Here is a 25683-nt window from a genome sequence, read left to right on the forward strand (position 1 = left end):
CCTTTAAGACTAACAGAAGTATTGGGAGCATAAGCTTTCGTGGGTAAGAACCTCACTTCTTCAGTTGCATCTGAAGAAGTGAGGTTCTTACCCACGGAAGCTTATGCTCCCAATACTTCTGTTAGTCTTAAAGGTGCCACAGGACCCTCTGTTGCTTTTTAGTGGTGTGTACAATTCAGCACAGAGACCTGACAAGTTTGTTTAAATTTTAATTTTAATTCATTTGTCTCGAAGAATCTACTGAAGATGGCCAATCAAGAGCGCTTTCAAGGAGAGGAGGTAAGACCACAAAGACGAAGTGACACTGATAGCAGCTCTGTTTTTTCTATCTCCAAGGGAGTCTAACGTTCTTTGAGTGATTGTCCATATAAATTCTACTGTTGGTGCACATGTTCCCATGTGCTAGAGATTTCAGCCTTTTCACTCTTGGAGTCTGAGGCCATGCATGCGCTCTGAAAGCCCTCCTACTGAGGGCATGTAGAGTAGACTGAGCCCAGCCGTCCCTCGTTCCTTCTTACTACCCAGGGCTGTGAGATGGAACTTTAGTGTCTGTCACAACACTTATTTTTTCTAATCTTAGTGTAGATACGTAGATAGATGTGACAATAATAGCGTGGTTAGGTTTAACATAGTTAGGATAGCTTATGAGTTGGTAAATATATTTTTTATAGTTCAGCTCTTTTTGGTTTGGTTTTGACAGGAAGATTTTGTTTTTCCTGGGGATTTAGCCCTGTCTGATTATAAGGGCTGGCCCACACTAACCCCCCAGTTCGAACTAAGATACGCAACTTCAGCTATGTGAATAACGTAGCTGAAGTCGAAGTATCTTAGTTCGAACTACAAGGTACTTACCACGGGTCCATACGTGGCAGCCAGGCTCCCCCGTCGACTCTGCGTACTCCTCTTGCGGAGCAGGAGTACCGGTGTCGATGGTGACCACTTCCGGGATCGATTTTATCGCGTCTAGACAAGACACGATAAATCGATCCCAGAAGATTGATTGCTTACTGCCGAACCCGGAGGTAAGTATAGACGGACCCTAAATCCCTGGGATTTAAAACTGTTCCTCCTAACGGTGGCTATCCCTTTTAATGATGGGATAGGGCAGTAGTTTTCAACCCAGGGTACATGTACCCCTGGGAATACGCAGAGGTTTTCCAGGGGGTACATGAACTCATCTAAGATATCTGCCTAATTTTACAACAAGCTACATAAAAATCACTAGCAAAGTCAGTACAAACTAAAATTTCATACAGTAACTTGTTTATACTACTCTACATACTGTACACTGAAATGTAAGTACAATATTTATATTCCAGTTTCTTTATTTTATAATTATATGGTAAAAATCAGAAAGTAAGCAATTTTTCAGTAATGGTGTGCTGTGACACTTGTATTTTTATATCTGATTATGTAAGCAAGTAGCTCTTAAGTGAGGTGAAACGTCGTGTATGCAAAACAAATCAGACTCCTGAAAGGGGTACAATAGTTTGGAAAGGTTGAGAACTACTGGGATAGAGAACCAAAACAGTTTGATTTGTTAGGAGTTAATCATTAGCCAGCCTATAATTTAGGATCACTAACTACCAAGTGATAGTATTTAGCTCATATAATCATATCCTGCTATTATAAGTTCCTGGATTTTGTTGACAAACTACTGCAAGAGGCATGGCGGAATTTAAATTTTTGATTTGAGGGACAGTGGATAACCAGGACATTCCTTCAGGAAGCTCTGGATGCCTCTGACACCACATTCCATTCCATGAAAATTTCAATTGTTTGGAGCCGGGATGCTCTACTTATCTTCCAGCATCACAAGGGAGATACAGTCAGTGGTGGAACATTTCACTGCGAAGAAAGATGAGGCTCTTCATTTGTTCAAGGACTCCTGGGCTGCACTTTATTCTCTTGGAATATATACACTAACTCCTAGAAGGAAGCAGGGAAAGCTGCCCTGCACCACATAGTAAAAGATACTGGGTAATAGCCTCTATCAAGTCCACTGACCCTCCATGGAAGGAGATTTTGCTTTCAAAAGAAGAGTCCTTTGGCCTCAACATCCACATCCTGTCCTGCCACCACTTTGAAGCAGTCACGTTGACAGATTGGTCTAGAGGCACTCTACAACAGTGGTCACCAACTGGTCGATCATAGAGAATCTCCCGGTCAATCCTAGAGAATCTCCCAGTTGATCGCGATCTCCGGTGGCACAGCAGGGCTGCCACTAGCCACTGCCGCTGCCCCAGTCCCACGCTGCTCCCAAAGTGGCCCCGGCGGCAGGGGTCTCCCTCTGCGCGCTGCTCCTGCCTGCAAACACCGCCCACACCGCTCCCGTTGGCCAGGAACGGAGAGCTGTGGCCAGTGGGAGCTGTGGGGGTGGTGCTTGCAGAGATGGACAGTGTGCAGAGCTACCTGCCCCCCTCTCTGGGACCACAGGGGTGCGTTGGCCCCTTCCAGCAGTGGTGTGGGGCCTTAGTGGCAGCACCTCTTCGCCGCGGACCAGGAGCCACCCAAGACAAGTGCCACCCCATGGGAGGCCGCACTCCAACCCCCTCCTTCATCCCAACACTCTGACCCAGCCTGGAGCCCCCTCCTGCACCCAAACTCCCTCCCAGATCTTGCACCCTTCATCCCCTGCTGCACCTTAACTCCTTGGCCCCAACCCAGAGACTGCACCCCCTCCTGAACCCCAACCCTCTACCCCAGCCCTCTGAAAGTGAGTTGAGGGTGAGGGAGAGTGGGCGATGGAGAGCAGGGGGGATGGAGTGAGCAGGGCAGGGCCTTGGGGAAGGGGTGGGGTAGATCCTGGGTTGCCCTTAAATTCAAAAAGTGATCTTGGGCATAAAAAGGTTGGAGACGACTGCTCTACAACGATGCAGATGGATCTTTAATCTTCATCCACTCTCTGTTTGGAGGCAGCCTTTCAGCATGGTAGCATCAGATGTCTGGGTTATAGAAACAATAATATACCTCCTACAATTCCAGCCCTATCACCCACTCCCTTCTCTGTCTCTATTCAGAGACTCCCTTTCAAAGAGACTATTTCAGCAGGAAGTGGAATTGCTTCTCTGTGGCAGCAGTAAAGGAAGTACTGCTTCAGTACAGAGGGAGGGGGTTTTATTCCAGTTGTTTTCTAATCTTCAAGAAAAAAGGATGCTGCCCTGTCTTGGAGCTGAGGGCATTAAATGCCTTCATTTGTTGCAGCAGGTTCAGAGTGGTAACTCTAGCCTTCATAATTCCTTCATTAGAGCCACAGGACTGGTTTGCTGCTCTTGACTTGCATGTTTGCTTTCATATCACCATACACCCCATACATAAAGGTTTCAAGAAGGATAAAACCACTATCAGTTTAGGGTCTGGTTCTTGAGTTTGTCTGCATTCACAAGGGTTTTCAACAATGCCTAGTAGTGGTGGTGGCTCACCTCAGAAAACAAGGCATAGTGTTGCTGTATCTTGATGACTGTCTGATCCAAGGAAAATCATCACAGCCCAGCTACAAATCCACTTAATGGGCAAGTCCATGAGTCTGGCATTGAACCCAGGTCACAAGAGGGCACTTCCCCCTGCCCCCCCCAAAACCCCCCAAAACCATGATCTTTGTTCTGAAGAGTGTGGGTGCTGACTCAGTGCTTCATCTTCAGTCCTGTTTCCAAGATCAACCAAATCTGATAAGACACTCTCAGAAATTGAATAGGTCACAAGAAGTCCCAGGAGTAGATTCCAAACAAAGAGCTTAAAGAAGAGGTTTACCCTCTTTCTTCAAATCTGAGACTTCATGGTCTTATGTGGTTATACTGAAGCTTGAGCTCATGAATGTGTGGAATCCTTGGCACAAGCAGACTATACTTGGATTAGTTGTTGAGTGCCACTGCTGAAAGCTGCTTTATTTAAGAACTTGGCTTCTTTAACCTTCTGCTCTTCAATATCAGCTCTGACGAAGGCTGTTTGGAGGCCAAAGGCTATTCTGATGCCACTGCTTCCACTGCCACAGACTTCAGCATCTATACTGGCCTGCAGGACACCATGGCATCATCTCTACCTCAGTGCCATGGGGCTCCATTGACATTTATGGCACCGATGGACCTTGGTGTGCTGCCGGAGCTGGAATCTCCATTGATGCCAGAACTACCTTCGTAGGCTACACAGCCTGTGACCCAGAGTGCCTTGATGGTGCTGCCATCAGTTCCCGTGTCTATGGGACCTACTTAGAGTGGATATGTTCCTTCGTGTCAGCTTCCTCTCTGGTGTCAGACAATAGGCAGGGAATGGAAAATTCCCATATGTATTCTTCTAGTAGTTCTCTTTCACCTTTATTTGGTTTTGAATAAAGGATCGAAGTACTCATTGTGAGACACATACTCTTGCGCACCAGGTAGCACCTGGACATGGGCAGAAGTTTAACACCATATCCACCAGGCCCTTCTCCATCTGTCAATGTGCCATATTGGGGGGCTTTGATCTTTCCCTGGCAGAAAGGGTAACAAAAGGCTGGTCTGGATAGTTCTAATACTCTTCCTAAGGCCCTGGCTATGCAATCTGCCTCTGAACTTCCACCTGCTCAGCCTTATTCCCAGTGCTAGGATGTACCAAACAGAGTTTCTTCCTTGGCGGATCTATTGGGAACCACTATGATTTCCTTTTCATCCCCAGTATGCCTCAGTGGGATGACTTTCAGGGTTTTCAGGACTTAGTCTGATTCCTTACAAATCCCAGTGGAGGAGATCCAGGAACCTATGCATAAACTAATGGATATTCAGCAATCTGTTTTTTCAGGGTAGGATTGCACTTCTGATGAATGAAGCCATTATGGACCCTGCACAAGTGATCTGGCTGACACCATCTGTAGTGCCCCTGCTGCCTACAAAGCAGACAAAATATCAAATGGTGATCGGGACTGGGAGCGGTAGTGGCTGTGGCGGGACACAGATGATTCTGTTTCTGAGGAGTATTCTGTACCTGACCACGGGGGAGCGGAGCCGGACGGTGCCGGGGAGTGGTACCGGGGAGACTGAGACTGAGATCAGCGCCGCAACATCATGGGCTTCCCCTGATGATGAATCAATGGTGGTGCCACCGTGAGTGCCGCCCTCGGTGCGGAGACAGGTGTCGTAATAGTCCATGGTGCTGGGCATTGCACCGCAGTCGGTGCCGTCGTCGGTGCCACTGGCGGTGCCTGAGTTTGCAAAGTCAGGCCCCGCACCTGCCTAGCCAGGTACTGCGCTGTCGTGGCAATGAGGTCTCGAGCCGCCTCTTGTGTCCAGAGTGGAGGGGAGATCAAGCTCTTCCTCCAAATTGTCCCGGGTAGGAGAGTCCATTTTCGCTGGACTCAACGATTTTGCAACTGGAGCCGGAGTCAATGGCACCGGTTCTTGGGGACCAGATCAAGGGTGTCATGGACAGGTCACCTACTGTACGCGTTCCTGCCATTCACCCTTATACAGAGTGCTCCTCAAGACTTGTTAGGACAGGGCTTTTTTGATCCTCATAGCACCAGCGTGGCCTCACCAGCACTTGTTCACCATGTTACTGAACCTCTCAGTGGACAGACCACTAGCGCTCCCTCTCTGTCTGACCCTAATCACACAGGACCACAGCCGTGTACAGCACCCCAACCTCGAGTTCCTCCACCTCATGTTGTGGAATCTCCATGGCTAAACCTTCTTGAGCTTCAGTGCTCACACTCAGTGAGGGAGGTCCTGTTAGGAAGCAAGAAACCCTCCACTCGAGCCACGTACCTGGATAAGTGGAAGCATTTTGCCATTTGATCTCGACCAAAGGGGAACTGAGCCATAATCAGGCCCAGTTCCCCTTATTTTGGACTATCTTTTATATCTCAAGCACCAACGGTTAGCAAGATCATCCCTGAGGCTACACCTTGTGGCCATTTCGGCTTTTCACCCGGGAACGACGGGGGGCATCAGTTTTCGGTAATCCCATGGTGAGCAGGTTTCTTAAGGGCCTGGACAGACTTTATCCTCCATTACGCAGCCCGTTCCCCCCGGGACCTCAACCTGATCCTGTCCTCACTCATGGGGCCCCACTTTGAGCCCATGGCTACCTGTCCTCTGTCCTACCTTTCCTGGAAGGTGGCTTTTCTGGTGGCTATAACCTCCGCTAGAAGGGTATCCGAACTTAGAGGACTGACCTCCGAACTGCCTTATACGGTATTTTATAAAGACAAGGTGCAGCTATTCCCCCATCCTGCATTCCTGCCTAAGGTTGTCTCCCAGTTTCATGTGAACCAGGATATATTTTTACCTGTGTTCTTTCCTAAACCCCATGCCACTAACAGGGAGCGCATGTTCCATTATTGGATGTTACACGTGCCTTAGCATTTTACATTGAACACACAAAGCCGTTTCGTAAGTCACCGCAGCTCTTCATTGCTATCGCTGAAAGAATGAGGGGGCTCTCGATCTCATCACAGCACATCTCGTCATGGATCACGTCCTGCATCAGGACTTGCTATGACCTGGCTAAAGTTCCAGCCCCTCCGCTTAAGGCGCACTCTTACCAGAGCGCAGGTGGCGTCCGCAGCATTCCTGGCGCAGGTCCCTATCCAGGACATTTGCAAGGCGGCAACCTGGTCTTCAGTTCACACCTTCACTTCCTACTATGCCATTATCCAGCAGGTGAGGGATGATGCTGGGTTTGGTAGAGCTGTCCTGCACTTGGCAATTAGGTGAACTCCGACCCCTCCTCGGGGTAACTGCTTGCAAGTCACTTATTGGAATACACATCACATGAGCAATCACTCGAAGAAGAAAAAACACTTACTTACCGCTCGTAACTGTTGTTCTTAGAGATGTGTTGCTCATGTCCATTCCAAATCCCTCCCGCCTCCCCACTGTCGGAGTACTCCGGCAAGAAGGAACTGAGCCAGCGGCAGGCCAGCAGGGACATATATACACCGCCATAAAGATGCCACTCTAGGCGTCTCCACAGCCGACCTGACGAGTACTGCAAGGGAAAAGCTTTCCAGCAGTCGTGCATGTGGTGCTTGCACACACCTATTGGAATGGACATGAGCAGCACATCTCGAAGAACAACAGTCCCATTGTTTGTGGGATTGTTTATCTGCTTGGTAGATACGTTAATAAAGGGACTTCTGATAAATTGCACTTCTCATGTACTTCTAGGGTGTCTCATTTTAATCATATTGATGATGATACTCCTGATGCTGTAGCCTTCGGGAGACCAAACCTTTATTGACCACTGTGGTCTAAGATTGATTAATCAGTATATCAACCCATCATACACATCAGAACAAAAGACTGTGATCCTAAAAGATATTTTATTTGGCCACTAGTTTGCAATGCTGTATTAAAAATTACCAGACCTGATGGGTAAGTATGACTTCCTGGATTGAATTGAAAAATTCATGTGTTTTATGAAGAAGTTACTAGCAGATGCAAAGGGAAGAGTTTGATACTGTGGTCAACAAGGCCATCTAATTGCCAAGACCAGCTTCTCAGCTGCGGTGTAGTTGGGAAGAGGGTTTGTGGCTGCAAGGATAGGGCTTAACCTGCAGGTGCAATTTACAATGGAGGACTTGCCCTTTGAAGGATCAGTGTTGTTCAGCTCCAAAACTGATGAAACCCTTCACACACTGAAGCACTCCAAGGCAACTTAGATCCCTCAGGGTCTTCACATTAGTCCCTAAAAGAGAGCACATCAGACCACAATTATACATCTCATAAAGATCAGCTCCATCTTCTTCCTGTCACCAAAGACTGACTGATCCTTCCAGAAACAGGTATCTCTCCAGTTTCCAGAGGACATGGACAACCTTTGCAGCTCACTCATTGCAGTCTCCATCCCAGCAAAACATAATATAGAACCCACAATGTTCTATATCTACATTTGTTTTGATGGGACTGTCAGAAGGTTCAAACTTATTCCCATTGATCCAGAACCACTGAGTTTCTTTTGGGGACCATCTAGCCCTTCTCAGGCACACATGTTCTTGCGTCGCCTCAGACCAGTGAGTTATGGATATGATTACAACAGAATACTCTGTCCAGGTTCACGTTGTGCATACTCCCAACCCTCTTTCCCAATCTCTCTTCAAGGATCTGTTTTAGGAGGATCTGCTACATCAAGAGGTCCTCTAGCTTCTTTTAGAGTGAAAGAAAGGGTCCTACGTCAATACCTAAGGAGGGGATTCTACAGCAAATACTTTGTCATCCCCAAAAAGAAAAGGGGATGACAGTCCATCTTGGACTTGACACTTAACATGTTCATAGATTGACGTTCAGGATGATTATGCTTGCTTTGATAATGATCTCCCTGGATCCAGGGACTGACTTGCATCTCTTGACCTCCAAAATGCATGCTTCCATATATCTGTTCCATCATACAGGAAGTACCTAAGGGTTGGTGACAGGTCATGAACATTTTCACTATTGAGTTACTACCTTTTGGACTATTGACTGCATTGAGGGCATTCACCAAGGTGTTAGCAGTTACAGTGCATCTGGTCTTGAAAGTCAGCATGCAGAAGTCCAACCTAACTACTGCTCAAATATTCCAGGGTTGGATTTCAACAAGTCCACAGCCTTTCTGCCTGCGGACTGGTTCGAGAACCTGATAATAACATAAGAGAGGCCATACTGGGTCAGACCAAAGGTCCATCTAGCCCAGTATCCTGTCTACCGACCGTGGCCAATGCCAGGTGCCCCAGAGGGAGTGAACCTAACAGGCAATGATCAAGTGATTTCTCTCCTGCCATCCATCTCCCCTCTGACAGTCAGAGGATAGGGACACCATTCCTTACCCGTCCTGGCTAATAGCCATTAATGGACTTAACCACCATGAATTTATCAAGTTCTCTTTTAAACGCTGTTATAGTCCTAGCCTTCACAACCTCTTCAGGCAAGGAGTTCCACAAGTTGATTGTGCACTGCATGAAGAAGAACTTCCTTGTATTTGTTTTAAACCTGCTGCCTATTAATTTCATTTGATGACCCCTAGTTCTTGTATTATGGGAATAAATAAATAACTTTTCCTTATCCACTTTCTCCACATCACTCATGATTTTATATACCTCTATCATATCCCCCCTTAGTCTCCTCTTTTCCAAGCTGAAGAGTCCTGGCCTCTTTAATCTCTCTTCATATGGGACCCGTTCCAAACCCTTAATCATTTTAGTTACCCTTTTCTGAACCTTTTCTAGTGCCAGTATATTTTTTTTGAGATGAGGAGACCACATCTGTACGCAGTATTCGAAATGAAGGAGTATCCTCGATTTATATAAGGGCAATAATATATTCTCAGTCTTATTCTCTATCCCCTTTTTAATGATTCCTAACATTCTGTTTGCTTTTTTGACCGCCTCTGCACACTGCGTGGACATTTTCAGAGAACTATCCACGATGACTCCAAGATCTTTTTCCTGACCTGTTGTAGCTAAATTAGCCCCCATCATATTGTATGTATAGTTGAGGTTATTTTTTCCAGTGTGCATTACTTTACATTTATCCACATTAAATTTCATTTGCCATTTTGTTGCCCAGTCACTTAGTTTTGTGAGATCTTTTTGAAGTTCTTCACAGTCTGCTTTGGTCTTAACTATCTTTAGCAGTTTAGTATCATCTGCAAACTTTGCCACCTCACTGTTTACCCCGTTCTCCAGATCATTTATGAATAAGTTGAATAGGATCGGTCCGAGGATCCCCTCTCCATTCTGAGAATTTACCATTAATTCCTGTCCTTTGTTCCCTGTCTTTTAACCAGTTCTCAATCCATGAAAGGACCTTCCCTTTTATCCCATGGCAGCTTAATTTACATAAGACCCTTTGGTGAGGGACCTTGTCAAAGGCTTTCTGGAAATCTAAGTACACTATGTCCACCAGATCCCCCTTGTCCACATGTTTGTTGACCCCTTCAAAGAATTATAATAGATTAGTAAGACACGATTTCCCTTTACAGAAACCATGTTGACTATTGCTCAACAGTTTGTTTTTCTATGTGTCTGACAATTTTATTCTTAACTATTGTTTCGACTAATTTGCCTGGTACAGACGTTAGACTTACCGGTCTGTAATTGCTGGGATCACCTCTAGAGCCCTTTTTAAATATTGGCGTTACATTAGCAAACTTCCAGTCATTGGGTACAGAAGCTGATTTAAAGGACAGGTTACAAACCTTAGTTAACAGTTCCGCAACTTCACATTTGAGTTCTTTCAGAACTCTTGGGTGAATGCCATCTGGTCCCAGTGACTTGTCAATGTTAAGTTTATCAATGATAATCTTAGCACAGTTGGAATCTAACCCAGAGACCACAGTGAGGATTTCTCACCTACTTAAGCACATGGCTTTGTGCCCTTCGTTGTGCTATATGCTAGACTATGCCTTTGGATGCATGTAGGTCTGGCTGAGGTCAGTGTATGCCCCTACCAAGCATCATGTAGGTCTGTAAGTGCAGGGCCTTCGAACTGCATGAGAGACACAGATGCATATCAATCTGTGGGAACTCGGAGCAGTGCGCAAAGCTTTTGAGTTTTCCATCACTTGTTCTATACTGATAACAATGGACAATATGCATACCATGGTCTATGCCAACCTGCAGCACTGGGTGAGATCTTCCCCCTAAGTTAAGAAGCAATCAGACTATGGAGCTAATGCATCAGATCCCAAATCTCCCTTTTGATGGTATGCATACTAGCCTGCAGGACAGTGTAGCAGACCTTCTTTTCCAGTCACAGGCGTGAGATCAGACTCCATTCTCCAGCACATCTCCTTTGAGTGGGCTACTCTTGAGTGGACCAGTTCGCAGTGCAAAACAAGTGTCAGGCTTTTGGCTTCAGGGAGAGATCTGAGTTCAGAATTCCTGTCTGATGCTTTCTTAATCATGTGATCATCTCTGATGTATGCTTACTCACTAGTCCCACTGATTTCTAGAGTGCTCTTCAAGATTATACAGGACGCTGATATTGATCGCTTCTGTGTGGTCCAGACAGTTTGATTCTCAGATGTTGTGAACCTCTTGGTTTCCCAGCCAAAGACCTTGCTTGTGTTCTTATGTGTACTGTGTCAGAGTGAAGGGATCTCAAATTCCTTCCTCTTACAGCTCATCTGCTGCAGCTGTGCTCTTCACCTGTCTGGAATTTTCTAGTGAACAACAGAAAGGACTCCTAGACACACTTAACCTTGCAAAGTGGAGCGAGGTTTTCTTGGTGGTGTCATCCAAAACCCTAACTTGACAAGAAGTTTTGGTACCAGAAATCTGAAATTATCTGCTGTACTGTATTCCATATTCTTAGCCGTTTTTTCACAAGTAAAATCAAATAAAAGTACAGGTACCCAGGATTAGACAGTTAATAAACTGAGAATACTTCATTACATTATTGGTGCATTGAGACAAGTGATTCATTAGAAGTGTCATGTACTGTGATGGAGATAGGTATAGTATCCTGATCTGACTCAGTCTTCTGGTTTAACCATTGGAGAATCTGTACCAAAGTGGGAGACTGGAGGGTAGGGAGTTGTGTATCTTAATCCACAAATGTAGAAGTGCAGTGTGGAAGAATACTCCAAGGCCTTAATTCCTTCCACTTGTATAATCTGTCACTGTATAGTACCAAGAAAGAATACCAACAAAAAGGGTAGCTTTTCACTCTTGTTGTCTTGCGAACTGTAATAATTGCTTCAGAATAGCTTTTATATAAATTTGCTTGAATGTAAAGAGTAGCATACTGAAAAGGACCTGATTCTTTGAGACTGCGGGTAAGTCGCTTCAAATCACTGCACCTAAGGTTTCCCACTTGTAATTTTGGGATCATGTTTATTCTCCTTTCTGAGAAGTGCTTTGAAGTCTGCGGATGCAAAATAATAGTGTAAACTAAGGTGCTAAATTGCTGTTATTCTGTATTGTAGGTTTCCAGGAAGGAAGCTATTCAGAAAGACTTGGCACACGAAGAGGTGTTGCAGGGGGTTTCAGAGGTGGCCGTATAGGATTTGCACAAAGTCAAAGTAAGTTGTATGGCATTCAGCTTTTTGTATTCATCATGGAGCAAAAATTCAATTCAATTACTACTTGAGTAGACAGAGGGCTTTCCCAGAAGATTTTTAGGAATAAATGAAGGTACAAGTTATGGAATGGTCTTGGTGCTTCAGAAATATATGGAAACTTAAAATGTACATGAACAGGTTCACTTCTGATATTGCAGAGTGGGAGTTTTTTAGGAATAATATAGTTTTATAAATGATAACCTGATGGGATTGCCACTTTTTTTTTTTTTTTTTTTTTAGTTCATTGAGTTGAAATTGCTAATTCAGGCTTGAACACTTACGCTTTGTATAATTACTTTCTGATTACTTTGGGTATGAATTACTACAGATAATGAAAATGAGCAACGAGGACAGCAGTCTGATAGCGTCTTTATCTCTAGGAGAGGAGGGTTTGGAGGTCCTACAGGTAAGATTATACTTTCTGTAAAGTATTTATTTAAATCTTTTTTTGTGATTTATTTGGAGCTGCTTGCTCCTCGACTCCATTCTCTTCACTAACCCTAAGCATTCTTTAGCCTACAGCTGTATTAACTTAGTTTATCTCTACACTCAAACACAGAAGAAACCTAACAGACATAGGAGGGCCTGGAAAGCTTTTGGTCTTGCCTCTTTTAAAGAGAAAAGCAGGGTGTCTGCAACTGGGGTATCACATGCAGAATCCAGGTTATAGAATTATTTTGTTGCTACTGACATTGGATTTGTTTATACAACTACATGTATGCTCCCAGCCCTGCTGGTTTCTATTTACTAGAATACATGAATCACTCATTGGAATGATGATGTCCTCTACCCCCAAAAAAGCAGGCTGGATTCATTTAACTACTCAACACTTTCTAAGGATTGAAACACCACCTTCCTGATCACTGGTTTAGAATTAGTACTTTAAATTTATGGGTCCTCCAAGAATCAGTGTTTCAGGTCTTTACATTGTAGGTGGCAAATAGCTTAGTCAGTTTTTCAGAATGTTTGTTCAGCAGGGTATAGCAATTGGTTATTGTGGTGGATATCTGAGCTGGTGGTCTGATTCTTTATTATCAGACAATAGAACTATTACTGGCATGGCTGTTGAGTAGGGCTGTCAAACGATTAAAAAAAATTGCAAAATTAAAAAAAATCACAATTAATTGCACTGTTAAATAAATAAATATTTATTTAAATGTTTTTGGGTGTTTTCTACATTTTCAAATACCGTATATACTCAATCATAAGCTGGTTCGTTTATAAGCCGACCCCGCCAAGGTGGATAAGCAAAAATGGAAAATTTTTATAACCCATTCATAAGCCGACCTTATAATTCAGGGGTCAGCAAACTTTGGCTCCCAGGATAAGCCGCTGGTGGGCTGAGATGGTTTGTTTACCTCAAGCGTCCGCAGGCACAGAGGTAAACCTAAGTAAACAAAGTGTCCTGGTGTGCCAGCTGCTTACCCTGAAGGGCCGGGACAGCAACTGGTGGGGAAATTTTTTGGCAGGGGAGAAGCTGGGAGTCAAGGGAGGAACCCTGTGACCATCCACACATGACCCCACCCCTAACCCGGGACCCCAACACTCTCCCCATCCCATCCCTTCCCACCTTATTTGGGATGGGCCAAGGGAGGATGTCTCTGACCTGGCTGGAGCTGCTCCGGCGGGCCGGACTGAGCGGCGCAGCTGCAGCCCCAGAGCTGCAGCTGCTTCGGAGGCTAGGAGGAGAGCAGTGTGGCCAGAAGCGGAGAGACTCTGGCTCTGCCTCTTCCCTTTTGTCTCTGCTCGCTGTGTTGCCTCTCCTTGCTCCCTTTGTTGGAGGAAGGGGCTGTGTCCCATCTCTCCCTCTCTATACCCGTTCATAAGCTGACCCCCATCTCTGGTGCTTCTCTTTTTTACTAAAAAAATTCGGCTTATGAACGAGTATATACAATATTATTGATTTAAATTGCAACACAGAATACAAAGTGTACAGTGGTCACTTGTTATATTATTTTGTATTACAAATATTTGCACTGTAACAAGATAAAGTCAAAGCATGAAGCGGCATACGAATGTGTAGCATATCTGGCATGTAAATAACTTGGAATGCCGGCTACAAAAGTGTCATGTGAGCTCCTGTTCTCGCTTTCAGATGATTATAAATAAGAGGTCAGCATTATCTCCCATAAATGTAAACAAACTTGTTTGTCTTAGCGGTTGGCTGAAGAATAAGTGGGACTGAGTGGACTTGTAGGCTCTAAAGTTTTACATTGTTTTATTTTTGAGTACAGTAATGTAACAAAATACACATTTGTAAGTTGCACTTTCATGAGAGAGATTGCACTACAGTATTTGTATGAGGTGAATTGAAAAACAGTTTCTTTTGTTTATCTTCCTTATAGTGCAGATATTTGTAATAAAAAAATAATATAAAGTGAGCACTGTATGCTTTGTATTCTGTGTTGTAATATAAATCAATATATTTGAAAAGTAGAAAAACCTCCAAAAATATGTGTAATAAATTTCAGTTGGTATTCTATTATTGTTTAACAGTGTGATTAAAATTGCGATTAATTACGATTAATTTTTTAATCAAGTTAATTTGTTTTGAGTTATTTGCTTGAGTTAACAGTAATTAATTGGCAGCCTTAGTCTTTAGCTACTGTTCCAGGGCTGAACTTCACGGGTTTGATGTCTGGGGCCTACAAACTTTTTTTCCCCAGTCCCTACATTCTTTTTCAGAAAGGTTTTCTCCCCCACTCCCATCTTCAATTAGCTATTTTTGGTAATTTTCCTATGTTCGTGTTGATTCTCCAGGAAGTGTTGTATATCCCTGTGTCTTTGTACATTCCTGTTACAGAATTTGAAGCCTCAGGTGTGAGATCTGAAAGCTGATTGGTAGGCTAATTGTTTAAAACCTGTAGACAGACTTGACGGGAACAAAACCAAGGGCCTTGTAGATGAGCAGGTCAGCAACGAAACAGGACAAACCAGTCTTCCTGCTGAAATAGGTTTCAAGTCCCCATCTGATAAAAGTTACTTTCAAGATTCAGCTTTATAACCTGATCGATTGCGTATCCTTGTATGATTGGTTCTTGTGAGCCCAAACGAACAAACTGCCATTTTTCATTTTCATTTACAGAATGAAAAATGCACTGTTTGAAGGTTTTGCATATCCAGTGGCTTAGTATATTGTTCATAGGGTCATAGTATCAATGCATGTTTTGATAAACAAAGATCTGAAAATATTATGGAATGGCAAGAAATACTTAAAATATTGCTTGACATGGTCAAAATTTTAGTCCTTCCACAGCCACTGTGGAGTGCTGGAGAGCAACAATTGTGATGTTTACTTGAGCATCCTTAAGCTACTTGCCAGACCTAGTACAACTTTTGCCCATCATGTCAGTGACGCCAAGAGAATCAAGTACTTGAACAAGACAGTTACTGATGAACTAAGTCTCTTAACATCAGATACTAGGAGACACATACTTATTAGTTGCAAAGAAGTTAAGTTTTCATTTTACTGTCATTGCAGATACAACCATGGATATTAGCTTTATAGCAGTAAGTGAGGCAGATGCTGAATCCTTGTTTGATCAGTTAACTAATGTTTTATTCTGCAAGTATGGATTAAACCCCAAATACATGTCTGGCCAGGGATGTGATGGCTAGTGTTATGGCAGAGCTCATGTGGGATTGCAAGCAAATATGAGAGAATAAGGTAAGGGAGATAGTGTATGCACCATGTAACCATTGCCCAGACATCAGACTAACCTAGTTTTGATTCATGCTACTGAAGGTAAAGCCAGTATAGACCTGATGGTTTTCTTCACAACTTTGCAGGAAATATATAAATATTTCAGATTCTATCAATGGGCAAAAACTAATGAAGTCTAAAAATTGTCTTTATCTTCAAACTCTTACTCAAGAGAGTACAGTTTTGTAAAGAGTAAAGGAACTTGATGTACTTCAGGCCTCTGAAGAAGTTGACAGGATTGATGCAGCAGATTAAAATGAACAGGCTTCTGAAGAACGAAGACGACCTGTACATCTAAAGTACTCTGCAAGACTAAATGGGCAACCCAAGTGAAAGCCGCTGAGGCAATGATAGTAAATTTTCAGAATATATTTGAATGCTTAGAAGATAAAACTGTCACTCAATGCAGGAGTGAGGACATACCTTGAGCAAAAAGCAAACTGTCCTTGTTGGATTGGATGTTCTTCCTCAGGTTGTTAGGGCATGGGAGCTTAGTTATCAGGACTGCAGTCTCTGGAATCCTTCAGTCAAAGAAAATTTACCTTTTCCAAGTCCTACAGATATTTGAGAACATGGTGAATGAGTTCAGGAAACTCAGATCTGAAGGAAATTGTAAAAGAATCTCAGAACAGTGGGAAGCAATGGGTTTTGAAAATGCAGTCTATCCAAGCCACAGGAATAAACATGTATGCTGCAAGGATGACAAAATTTCACATGATTCTGTGTTAAGTCAAGCATAACCATCAAAGGAAATGCTTCAAGGTTTTGGCATGATTGGGGAACTAACATTTCAATGTGAGGGATTTCAACAGGTAGCTACACTATTTGGTTCCTCCATCCCTGACGACTTCAAAATATAGCTTTAGAAGAGTCAAAGGAGGAAATTCTTAAACTCATGGGAAAATAGTCATATTTTTCTTTAGACTTGGTTCATGAGTCTTTCAAGATGTCTTACTTTGCAAATGCTGCGGAGGTGTTTAGTTTGTCATTTGGAGTCCAGAGCTACTTGAATTTCAAGAGAACTTGACATTATGATGCTTTTCCGGAAATATTGTTGACTCTCACCAATGCATTCAGCACTGTGTCAGACACAGCTGAGTGACCTTGCTCTCCTTGCAACTGAGAAAGATGAGACAGCAAGATTGGAGCTGAACAGTATCATAGAACAATTTGCCAAGAAAAAGCATCACTGTGGTGCGAGATTCCAATAATTGGAAATACGCAAGCCAACAGAGTTTGGGTGAGTGTTTTTTTTGTGTGTGTGCTCTGAGAGTCGTTAAAACTGGGTTACTCCTCAACCTCCAAGTAGGGAGGTTATCCTCTCTCACTTTTTAAACATCTCTTTTAGCTTCTCAATTTATTGCCAACTGAAGCTGTTCAGAGAACTGGGACTGCCTCGCTAACTCCCTGGTGTCTTGCCTCCACTTGAAGCATGCGGTTCAACTGGCCCTCTCCTTTTTTCCATTACACTTTTAATTTTTATCCCTGTTCATGGTGCCCGACCAATAAGGAGAAGAGTTTTGGAGGACAGAAGCTTGTAGGAAACCTATGTTCTAGAGAAAACGCAGCAGAGTACCAGTCCCGCCATTAAGGGAAGAGAATATATCATTTTGTGGTACAGGTATGCTACTTCAGTAAGGCTTAAGCTCAGAGCTTTGAGGAAGTGGTTTCAAACGTGAGTGTTCATGGCCAGCCCTGCTCTCCTCTCTCTACGTATCACCTCTGTTTCTATACATATGATTAAAATAAAAAGGCATTCCTCTGTGTCTTCAAGGGGCAAGTCATAGACTGCAACAGCAACAAAGCTGTAGCTGTTGCAGAAGCAGCAGAGACTTTGCAACTGTGAGGCTGGATAGCCTAGTAGGTTAGAGGAGTTTCTACCTCGTCTAAAGTGATTAGTTCATGTTTTCAAGAAGAGGCCTTGGTATACCATGACACACACAACATCAGCATCCTAGGATGGAAACAGGAAGAAAAAAGGAAAGAAAAATAAAAAAACATAAATTCCCACACTCCGTTAGACTACTCCCATTCCCCTGCACCCCATCCCCTTTGAACAGAACTTTATTTCAAAGTTTTCAAGCTTTCCACATCAAATTAAAAATCCATATTGGACAAATTTTCTCAAAATGAACGGTCTTCCCATAGATTTAAGTTCCTTTCTGTTATCCATCTTGTTGTCCTCCTTTGTTTGGGCTAGGTAACAGTTAGTGAAGAACAGCATTGCAAGCCTCACTTCACCAGAAACAATTATTCCTTTTTCTGAGAACATTTTGGGGTTTTCAGTCAAGACTCATCCTAGGGGAAAGAGAGCAGACAAGTTTAAACGAATACTAGTTCTGTCCAGGCTGACTATGTGCAAGGCTCATTTCTGCATTGAGGCCCGGCCTTTCTGATTTGTGTCAGCATTTTTCACTGTCCTACAACAAAGGCTATCCCCGTGTGTCTGTGCCACCAATGCAACCTGCAACTTTGCGAACCCATTTTCAATTCCAGGTTATGCCCTTTGACTTCTGTTTTTCTTCACCAATGCAGTGGTGTATCTGATGGCCAGTCTATGACGGGTCAAAAATTACTTGTTGATAACTCATTTGTATCAGATAATGTGTACATCCTGACCATATCTTTTAACTGCTTGAGTCCCTGGTCGACTTCTGTTTTCAGGAGCTCCTTGGTGCCCTCTCAATTGGCCCACCTCTATTAGATTTTTCCTGGTTCTAGTCTAGTTGCCAAAGAAAAGATCTTACAAGGAGCTCCAAGTATTTGTCCTCCAGGGACTCTAGTTACTTTGCATGACAGTGACTGGATTTGGAAACTGGTGTCCGATAGTTATACACCTTTGTTTAAATATATACCACATTCTCTCATTCCTCCTGTTTTAAAATTTCTAAAAAGACTAGTTCATGCATATCCTTTGCATTTGAGAGTGTCTCCTGACCTGTAGCTTTAATGTAATTCTGATGGGCCTTATAGAACCAGCCTTTGAACCCTTTCCGGTTTTTCAACATCCTTTTAGAAGCGTATTCAGTAATGGTTCTGCTAGTCAGAGTGAATGACACCTCTCTACTCTTCTGTGATATTCCTTGCTTATACAACCAAGGATTGCGTTTGCCCTCTCAGCTACAGCATTTCAATGGGAGATTATGTTCATTTTATCTGTTCTTGGCTGGAATCCTTTTTTGTGTCCCTGTTTACCATCTTGCAAGTGTGGCTATATTCTTTGTTCCTAGATGTTGACCTTGTATTTGGTTGTATTAAAAAGCCTGATATTTTGATGAATCCATCTCATCAGGTTGGCCTGTATAACTGACCTGTCCCCATCATTAATTTGCGGATGACAAAAATTGGTAAAATGGTAAATCTTACCCACAATGATTTTATATTTTCTTTCACATCATAGATAAAGATCTAGAATGACTTTGGGCCAAGAATGGCTCTCATGGGACTCCACTAGAAACACCACCATTGGTTGAGAATTCCCCACTTTTATAATTACTTTTTGGGAACTGTTTATCCAGATTTTACCCTTTTAATATGGGCTACATTGACTTTATATAGTTATAATATTTTTATCAAACTGTTATGTGGAAGAACTAAATCAAAGTATATTACGTCAAGAGTTAGTTGATAAAGTTAAGCTTGTGATCTCATTTAAAAACAAAAAACAGGTTTGACAAGACCTATTTTTCCATAAAACTGTTGATTGACATTTATTATACTGCCATCCTTTAATTCTTTATTGTGTCCATACGAGCCTTTGCCTAGGATAGAAGTGAGGCTAAGGTTATGTCTACACTAAAGTTTGACACCTGTGGCTGGCCCATGTCAGCTGACTCAAGCTCTCCAGGCTTAGGTTAAGGCACTTTTTAATTGCGGTATAGATGTTTGGGCTCCATCTGCAGCTCAAGTTCTGGGACCCTCCCACCTCACAGGGTCCTAGAACCAGGTGCCAGCCTGAGCCTGAATGTCTACACCGCAGTTAAACAGCGCCTAAGGCGGGCAAGCCTGAGTTAGCTGACATGGGCCAGCCACAGGTGTCAAATTGCAGTTTAGACATACCCTACCTGGCTTATAGTTAAGCTGGGCTTACCCTTTTAAAATGTTGGTATGACATTTGCTTTTATCTAGTCCTCTAACTTCCACAGTGTTCCAAGATTTGTTAAAAACCAATATTGGTTCAGAGAACTGACTGGTGGATTCTTTTAATGCTCTTGGATGTAAATTATTGTGTTTTAAAAAACTTTTAATTGCTGTTTAACATCCTCCCTGGCCACTGATGGAATAGGTAGTATTCATTACCCCTATAAAATACTAATTTGTTATCCTTCGGTCCAGATACAGAAAAGATGTATTAATTTAATCTTTTCTTTATCATGATAGATGATTTTACCATCTTGATCTAGTATCAGACCTATACCATTGCTAGAATTTTTTGTTACTGACATATTTAAAGAATTCCTCCTCCTTAAATGTACTAGCAGTACCTTTTTCATTGATACCTTTAGTTTCCCTTACCAATTGTCTTCATATCCTAACTGCTGATTTGTACTCACTGGTATCATCTTCCCATTTTTCCATTTGTTATAATTTTTTTATTTATTATTGCTGCTTTTGCTTCCCCTCTTGACTAGACTAGTTATTTTACCCAAAGGTGGCTGCTTTTGTGATTATTTTGGAATTGTTTTTAGGCACTTAATAAAGCATACTTAAACAATTCCCAATTACTATTCATGCCTTTGTTTTATTGTCCTGTTCAATTTTACTCATGATTGTTTGCAGCTTTGAGAAATCTGCCTTTTTAAAGTACAAAGTAATTCCTGGGTAGAACTATATTCTGTTTGCACATAAATAGATCATGATCACTTGTATGTAGGTAACAATCAATTTTGATTCCCGTGATCAATTTATTTTTCTCTCTCAGAATCAGGTTTAGTATAAAATTACCACAAGATGGTTTCAATACTTTTGTGTTAGAAACTTACCTATAATTTTTAGGCACTCCAGGGATATTTTAGAAGTGGCAGCCATATGCTCCCTATATTGAAGTCCCTCAAGATCATAGAATTATTTCTAAATATTCTAAATAGATATATTTAAGGAGTTTCACATACTGTTCCCATGTCTGATTTGGTGGTCAGTGACAGACCTCCTGCCTACATCCCATCTTGCAATTTATCAGGTAGAAGGAACATATTCCAGGTCCTGTCTTTAATTGTCAATAACTAAACCAGATAATGGCATCCTTGATGCACTACACACCACCCCTCTGCTTCTACTTACTCTTTCCTAAATAGTTTATACAGTTATTTTAACATTCCAGTTATGTGATTCTTGGTATGGATACCAGTAGGCAAAACTCATTGTTGGTGGCGAAGTCTAGCTTAACTTGTAAAATAACTTTCTGCATGGAAAGGCAAGCTGTTGCTGTAGCTTCCAGTTTATTTTCCAACTGGATACTTGAAGCAAGTGTTCTGGGGTGGCTGAGGAGACGGTACTTGCTACTCAGCTTCCTGGATTCATCAGTAATCTCTCTGGAGTCCAGGGAGATTACTGATGAACTGGGGAAGCTGAATAGCACATACCACCTCCTCAGCCGCCCTGCGTGGGGCATAATAAAACACACTTTCCCTTAAAACCCTGCAACTGGGGGTCTGGCAGCCACTCTCCATGTCAGAATTGTGTGTTCATGTGTCTAAGGGGAGTTTGATATTGAGTAATCTGAAATGCTTTGGATAATCAAAGTAGTTTTTAATGTAGTAGATGTAGAATGGTGAGGTCCCTACTCTAGTAGGTGTTCAAGTTAATGATTGTTTTACTGAGAATGGAAAATACAGTACGAGACCCTCATGATATTTGCCACACATTTAACATTGCATGGACCATTGGTTCTCTTCAATAGCATTTTGGGATGAAAAATAATGTTAATGAACAAAATGAAAAAATGTGCCATAATTAAACGCAGGGTGGCTTTTTGGGTGGGAGTTTCTGTTTTATCACATGAACTGAGGTATTCCCTGTAGGATGGGACAACTGGAGACAAAGAATTGAAAGTACTTATCATTGTCCTTCCTTTCCACTCAGACTTTGTAGACTAAGTTTTGCTAGCACAGCTATGTCTGCTAGTAGTGTGAAAAAATTACATAGCTATGTTGGCAAAACCCTCAGTGTAGACAGCACAATACCAACAGTGCGTTTCTTCCGGCTTAGCTGGTGTTAGTCTGGCACATAGTGTAGCTATGCCAGCAGAAGAACAACTTCTCTCTGCTTATTCTGCGTCTCTTCTACAGAGCTCTATTGGAATAATGGTGTTGTGAAGGGCTTTGTAGTGTGGACAAGCCGTAAGTCGTCTCTGTTGTCCCATAACTATATATGACCTAAAAGTCTCTACAATAGAGAAGGCATGGAATGAGTTTATGGACAGCTTGTTACTGATTTTTCTTTTTTTAGCCTTTGCTGCTTGAAAGGACGAGTTGACGTTCTTACATAAAGAATTACTGGGTGGATGGATAATGAACGACTGACAAAACCGCTGCCAGATTTTTCTTACTGGGAAGGGATCCTGCTTTCTGCTACCTGTAGTCATAACAGCTTTAAGATATTGTATTAAGATCTGTGAAGCACTGTTACACCCAATTACATGTAAATAATTCTGCCTTTGTTTTTCAGGTGATAATGACAATAATAGAAGCAGAGGATTTGGACGCAAAGGTCAGCTGCTTATGTATTGGGGCTTATACAAAGACTGTGTATATTTACTAGTGATTGAAAGGAAGGGAGGGAGTCAGGAGGTTTGGGTTGTGTATTCCTAGCTCTGATACTTATTTTCTTTGACAGCTTGGGCAAATCATATGTCACTCCATGCCTCATTTTCCTTGTTTATAAATGGGATAATACCTATCTTGAGAGACTGAGATTTATTTTATCATTTTTTGGAAAGTGCTTGTGAGCTCCTTAAATGCAGAAAAGCAAAAATATTTAAGATGCATTTGCTAGAATTTAGCAGAAGCATCTTAAAGTGGCATTGTCAAGTTACATTTCACTGGTGTCTTAAATTTCCTTTCAGAGTAGCAGCCGTTCCATTCTATGCATCTGAAGAAGTGGGCTGCAGCCCGCGAAAGCTTATGCTCTAATAAATTTGTTAGTCTTTAAGGTGCCACAAGTACTCCTGTTAAATTTCCTTGTTCACTTTGTACCAAATAACTTTGTTAAAACTGAAACTTTAAAAAAAAAAAAAAAAAAAAAAAGTAAATTTACTTTTCACTCTTACTTATTTACAATTGCATTTCTCTCATCTTGGATAATGAAAATATAGTAGCCAGTTTGATTTCTAATCAGGTCAGTCCATTTCTGTTTTAGGTTTTCGAATACTAGACCAATGTTTGCAATGTGGCCGCAGTGTTTGGGGTGCAGGCAGGGCAAACTAGCTATTTAATATATTAAGATACTACACTAAAAGTAAGGGTACTGTACATATGCTTAATCTCTAGTCCTGGCTGTCATCTATCTTTTTCCTTCCATCAAACCATTCGGATTAGCCTCTGTATGTAATTAAAAAAAGGTATGATTCTTAGTTCTCCAATGTTGTTTAGTTCCGTCCATCAAGATTCTTTCACAATTTAACTTTTTAGATAGTCACTAATCCCACTGACAAAGGAATATAGACTGCTTTCCAGACAGGCATAGGATAGTTTTAGTATCCCAAGCATACCAGTTCATTTTGTCACTAGCAACTATGGAGCATTGTTTTGTTTTGTGTTTAGAACTTTCTGGAATACCTTTATTTACATTTTAAGAAAAGAAATTTCTAATGGTTCTTTGAGTGCTTGCTCATGTTCATTCCAATGTAGGCGCGTGTGCATTGTGTGCACTGTCGCTGCAAGACTTCTTTCCCCCTAGTGCTATCTGTCAGGTCAGCTCTTGGAGTGGTTCTTCCATGGTGTGGTATATAGGCACCTACCAGCCCGTCCCCTCCTCAGTTCCTTCTTTCCATCTGTGGCGGTCACTGGAATACTCCTATCTCTTGCTCAGCAAGTGAATCCCGTAGTGGTAGTCTTCCTGTAAATAGATAGTAGATAAGTGTAACTAGTTTGTTAGCATAAGTATAATGATAGTTTGTCGGTAAGCACCCACCCAGGCCCTGGGCCATGCCTCGATCCCAGGGCTTCAAACTGTGTGTGGTGTGCCTCAAGCAGAGGCCAGTCAGTGGCCCTCACGAGAGCTGTTTAAAGTGCTTGGGAGATGGTCATATTCAGGATAAGTGCCAGATCTGTAGGAACTTCAGTTGATCTTCTCTCTCTTTTTTGGTCCTTGCTCTGAAGTTCCTACTTATGGAGGCAGCACTCAGTCCCGTTTCAGAGCAGCGACCGGACCTGGTACCAAGCACCTTTTTCTACCAGGAGTGTGCAGGTGTCTGTTTGGGACACCCGCATGGCTTTGGCTCCCCAGCACCATCCTCCCGGCACTGGCATGCTTCTCCAGCGCCGATGACTTGGAACTGATCACCATCACCAGTGCTGAAGAAGTGGTCAAAAAAGTCTGATCAGGGACATTCCCCCTTGAGAGAGCCTGTTGAGAAAGTGCAATCTGTGGCAGACCACTCTCCATTTGGAGGCAGTTCAACCAGCACCATTGAGTCCGGCACCAAGAGGCTCCTCACATAGGGTGAGCCAAGAAGTGGACACGACCCTGGCAGCACTCCCAACACTAGAGGCATATGAGGAGGCACAAAACCTCTTCATTGTCCTGGCACTGCTGTCCCCTAGCTGAGGGCTGCAGGGAATAAACCAGGCATCACTGGTTCCAGCCACAAAAGGGCAAGCACCAGCCCTGAGTAAGCCCACAATGATGGCAAGACGCTGCTCTCCATCCCGCTCATCATCAGGGGAGTCGGCATGGAGACCACACTCACTGCAGTGACACGGCACCCCACCTAGACGCCGGTCGTACTCCTGGCACCTCTCATACTCCAGGCATTGATCGCAATCTCCATGCTGCTCTTTGCCATGGCACTGCTCGCAATCTGCACCACTTGTCGTTGAGACACTGCTCTCCATCATGGTAAAGCTCCCCTGGTGGCACCATTATTTGTTGTGGCACCACTCTCCTCGGAGACGCTGCTTGGCACCACCGGGCACGGCACCACTCTGGTCATCTAGGGGTGGGTCCTCTGGCTTAGAATCGCATGCAGTCATATGCCTTGTGAGGAACTGGATCCAGAGTGCATCACAGGTGCCCTGCGGGCAAGACCCAGGGATTTGTCCCAATAGGGTGGGTATGGCCAATGACCGATGCCTCCTCAGTGGCCAGTGTAAACCCCTTGGCCACAAGTGGTCCAGATCTCCCACAGAGTGACGCTCTCTTTCGGCACCCTGGGAGGCGAGGGTGCCCCCTCAGTCCCCTTTCAAAAAAGAAAAGTATTCCACAGGGGGCCTTCATTTTAGAATTGCTAACCACCAGGCCCTGTTTAACTGTTGCTATTTTAATTCCTGGTTGGCAATCCAGAAGTTCAAAGAGTTCCTGCTAGCTGACTCTAGGGAGGAATTTGGGGCCTTGGCTGAAGAGGGCAGAGCAATAACCAAGGCGTCCCTACAGGTGGCTCTAGATGCCATGGATGTGGCGGCCTGGGCAAAGGGCACAGGTGTGGTAATGAGGAGGAGCTCCTGGCTACAGTTGTCTGGCCTCCCCCATGAGGTCCAACAAATGCTTCAGGGCTTTCCATTTGAGGGGCAGTTCTTGTTTTCGGAACAACTGACTCCTGGCTCCACAGCCTCAAGGATAACCTTGAAATCATTGGGTCTCCCCTCCCCATCCCGGAAACATTTTAAGCTGCAGCCTATGGACTGTTTCTACCAGCCCTACCAGAGGCAGGATTTTGGACAAAGGAGGAATAGGGGTTTCAGGAAGAGACCGACCCCTCACTCCTCAACAGCCTCGACATCTGTGCCCACGAGATAATTATCAGGCAACAA

The 25683-nt window shown here is 43.2% G+C and overlaps 1 protein-coding gene across 3 annotated transcripts in view; it reads left to right on the forward strand.

Moving 5' to 3' along the window:
* The window catches only part of DDX4 (DEAD-box helicase 4), a 103189-nt gene that overhangs the window by 28261 nt on the left and 49245 nt on the right, over positions 1–25683 (forward strand). For 2 of the 3 annotated variants that reach the window (XM_034774740.1, XM_034774742.1), the window contains exons 6-9: positions 235–279; positions 11878–11973; positions 12341–12418; positions 22382–22423. In XM_034774740.1, coding sequence (XP_034630631.1) covers positions 235–279; positions 11878–11973; positions 12341–12418; positions 22382–22423 — 261 coding nt within the window. The remainder of the gene's footprint in view (positions 1–234; positions 280–11877; positions 11974–12340; positions 12419–22381; positions 22424–25683) is intronic. The other variant, XM_034774741.1, reaches the window with a different exon arrangement.

The sequence above is a fragment of the Trachemys scripta genome, chromosome 6, assembly GCF_013100865.1.
Source record: "Trachemys scripta elegans isolate TJP31775 chromosome 6, CAS_Tse_1.0, whole genome shotgun sequence".
Taxonomy (NCBI): Eukaryota; Metazoa; Chordata; order Testudines; family Emydidae; genus Trachemys; species Trachemys scripta.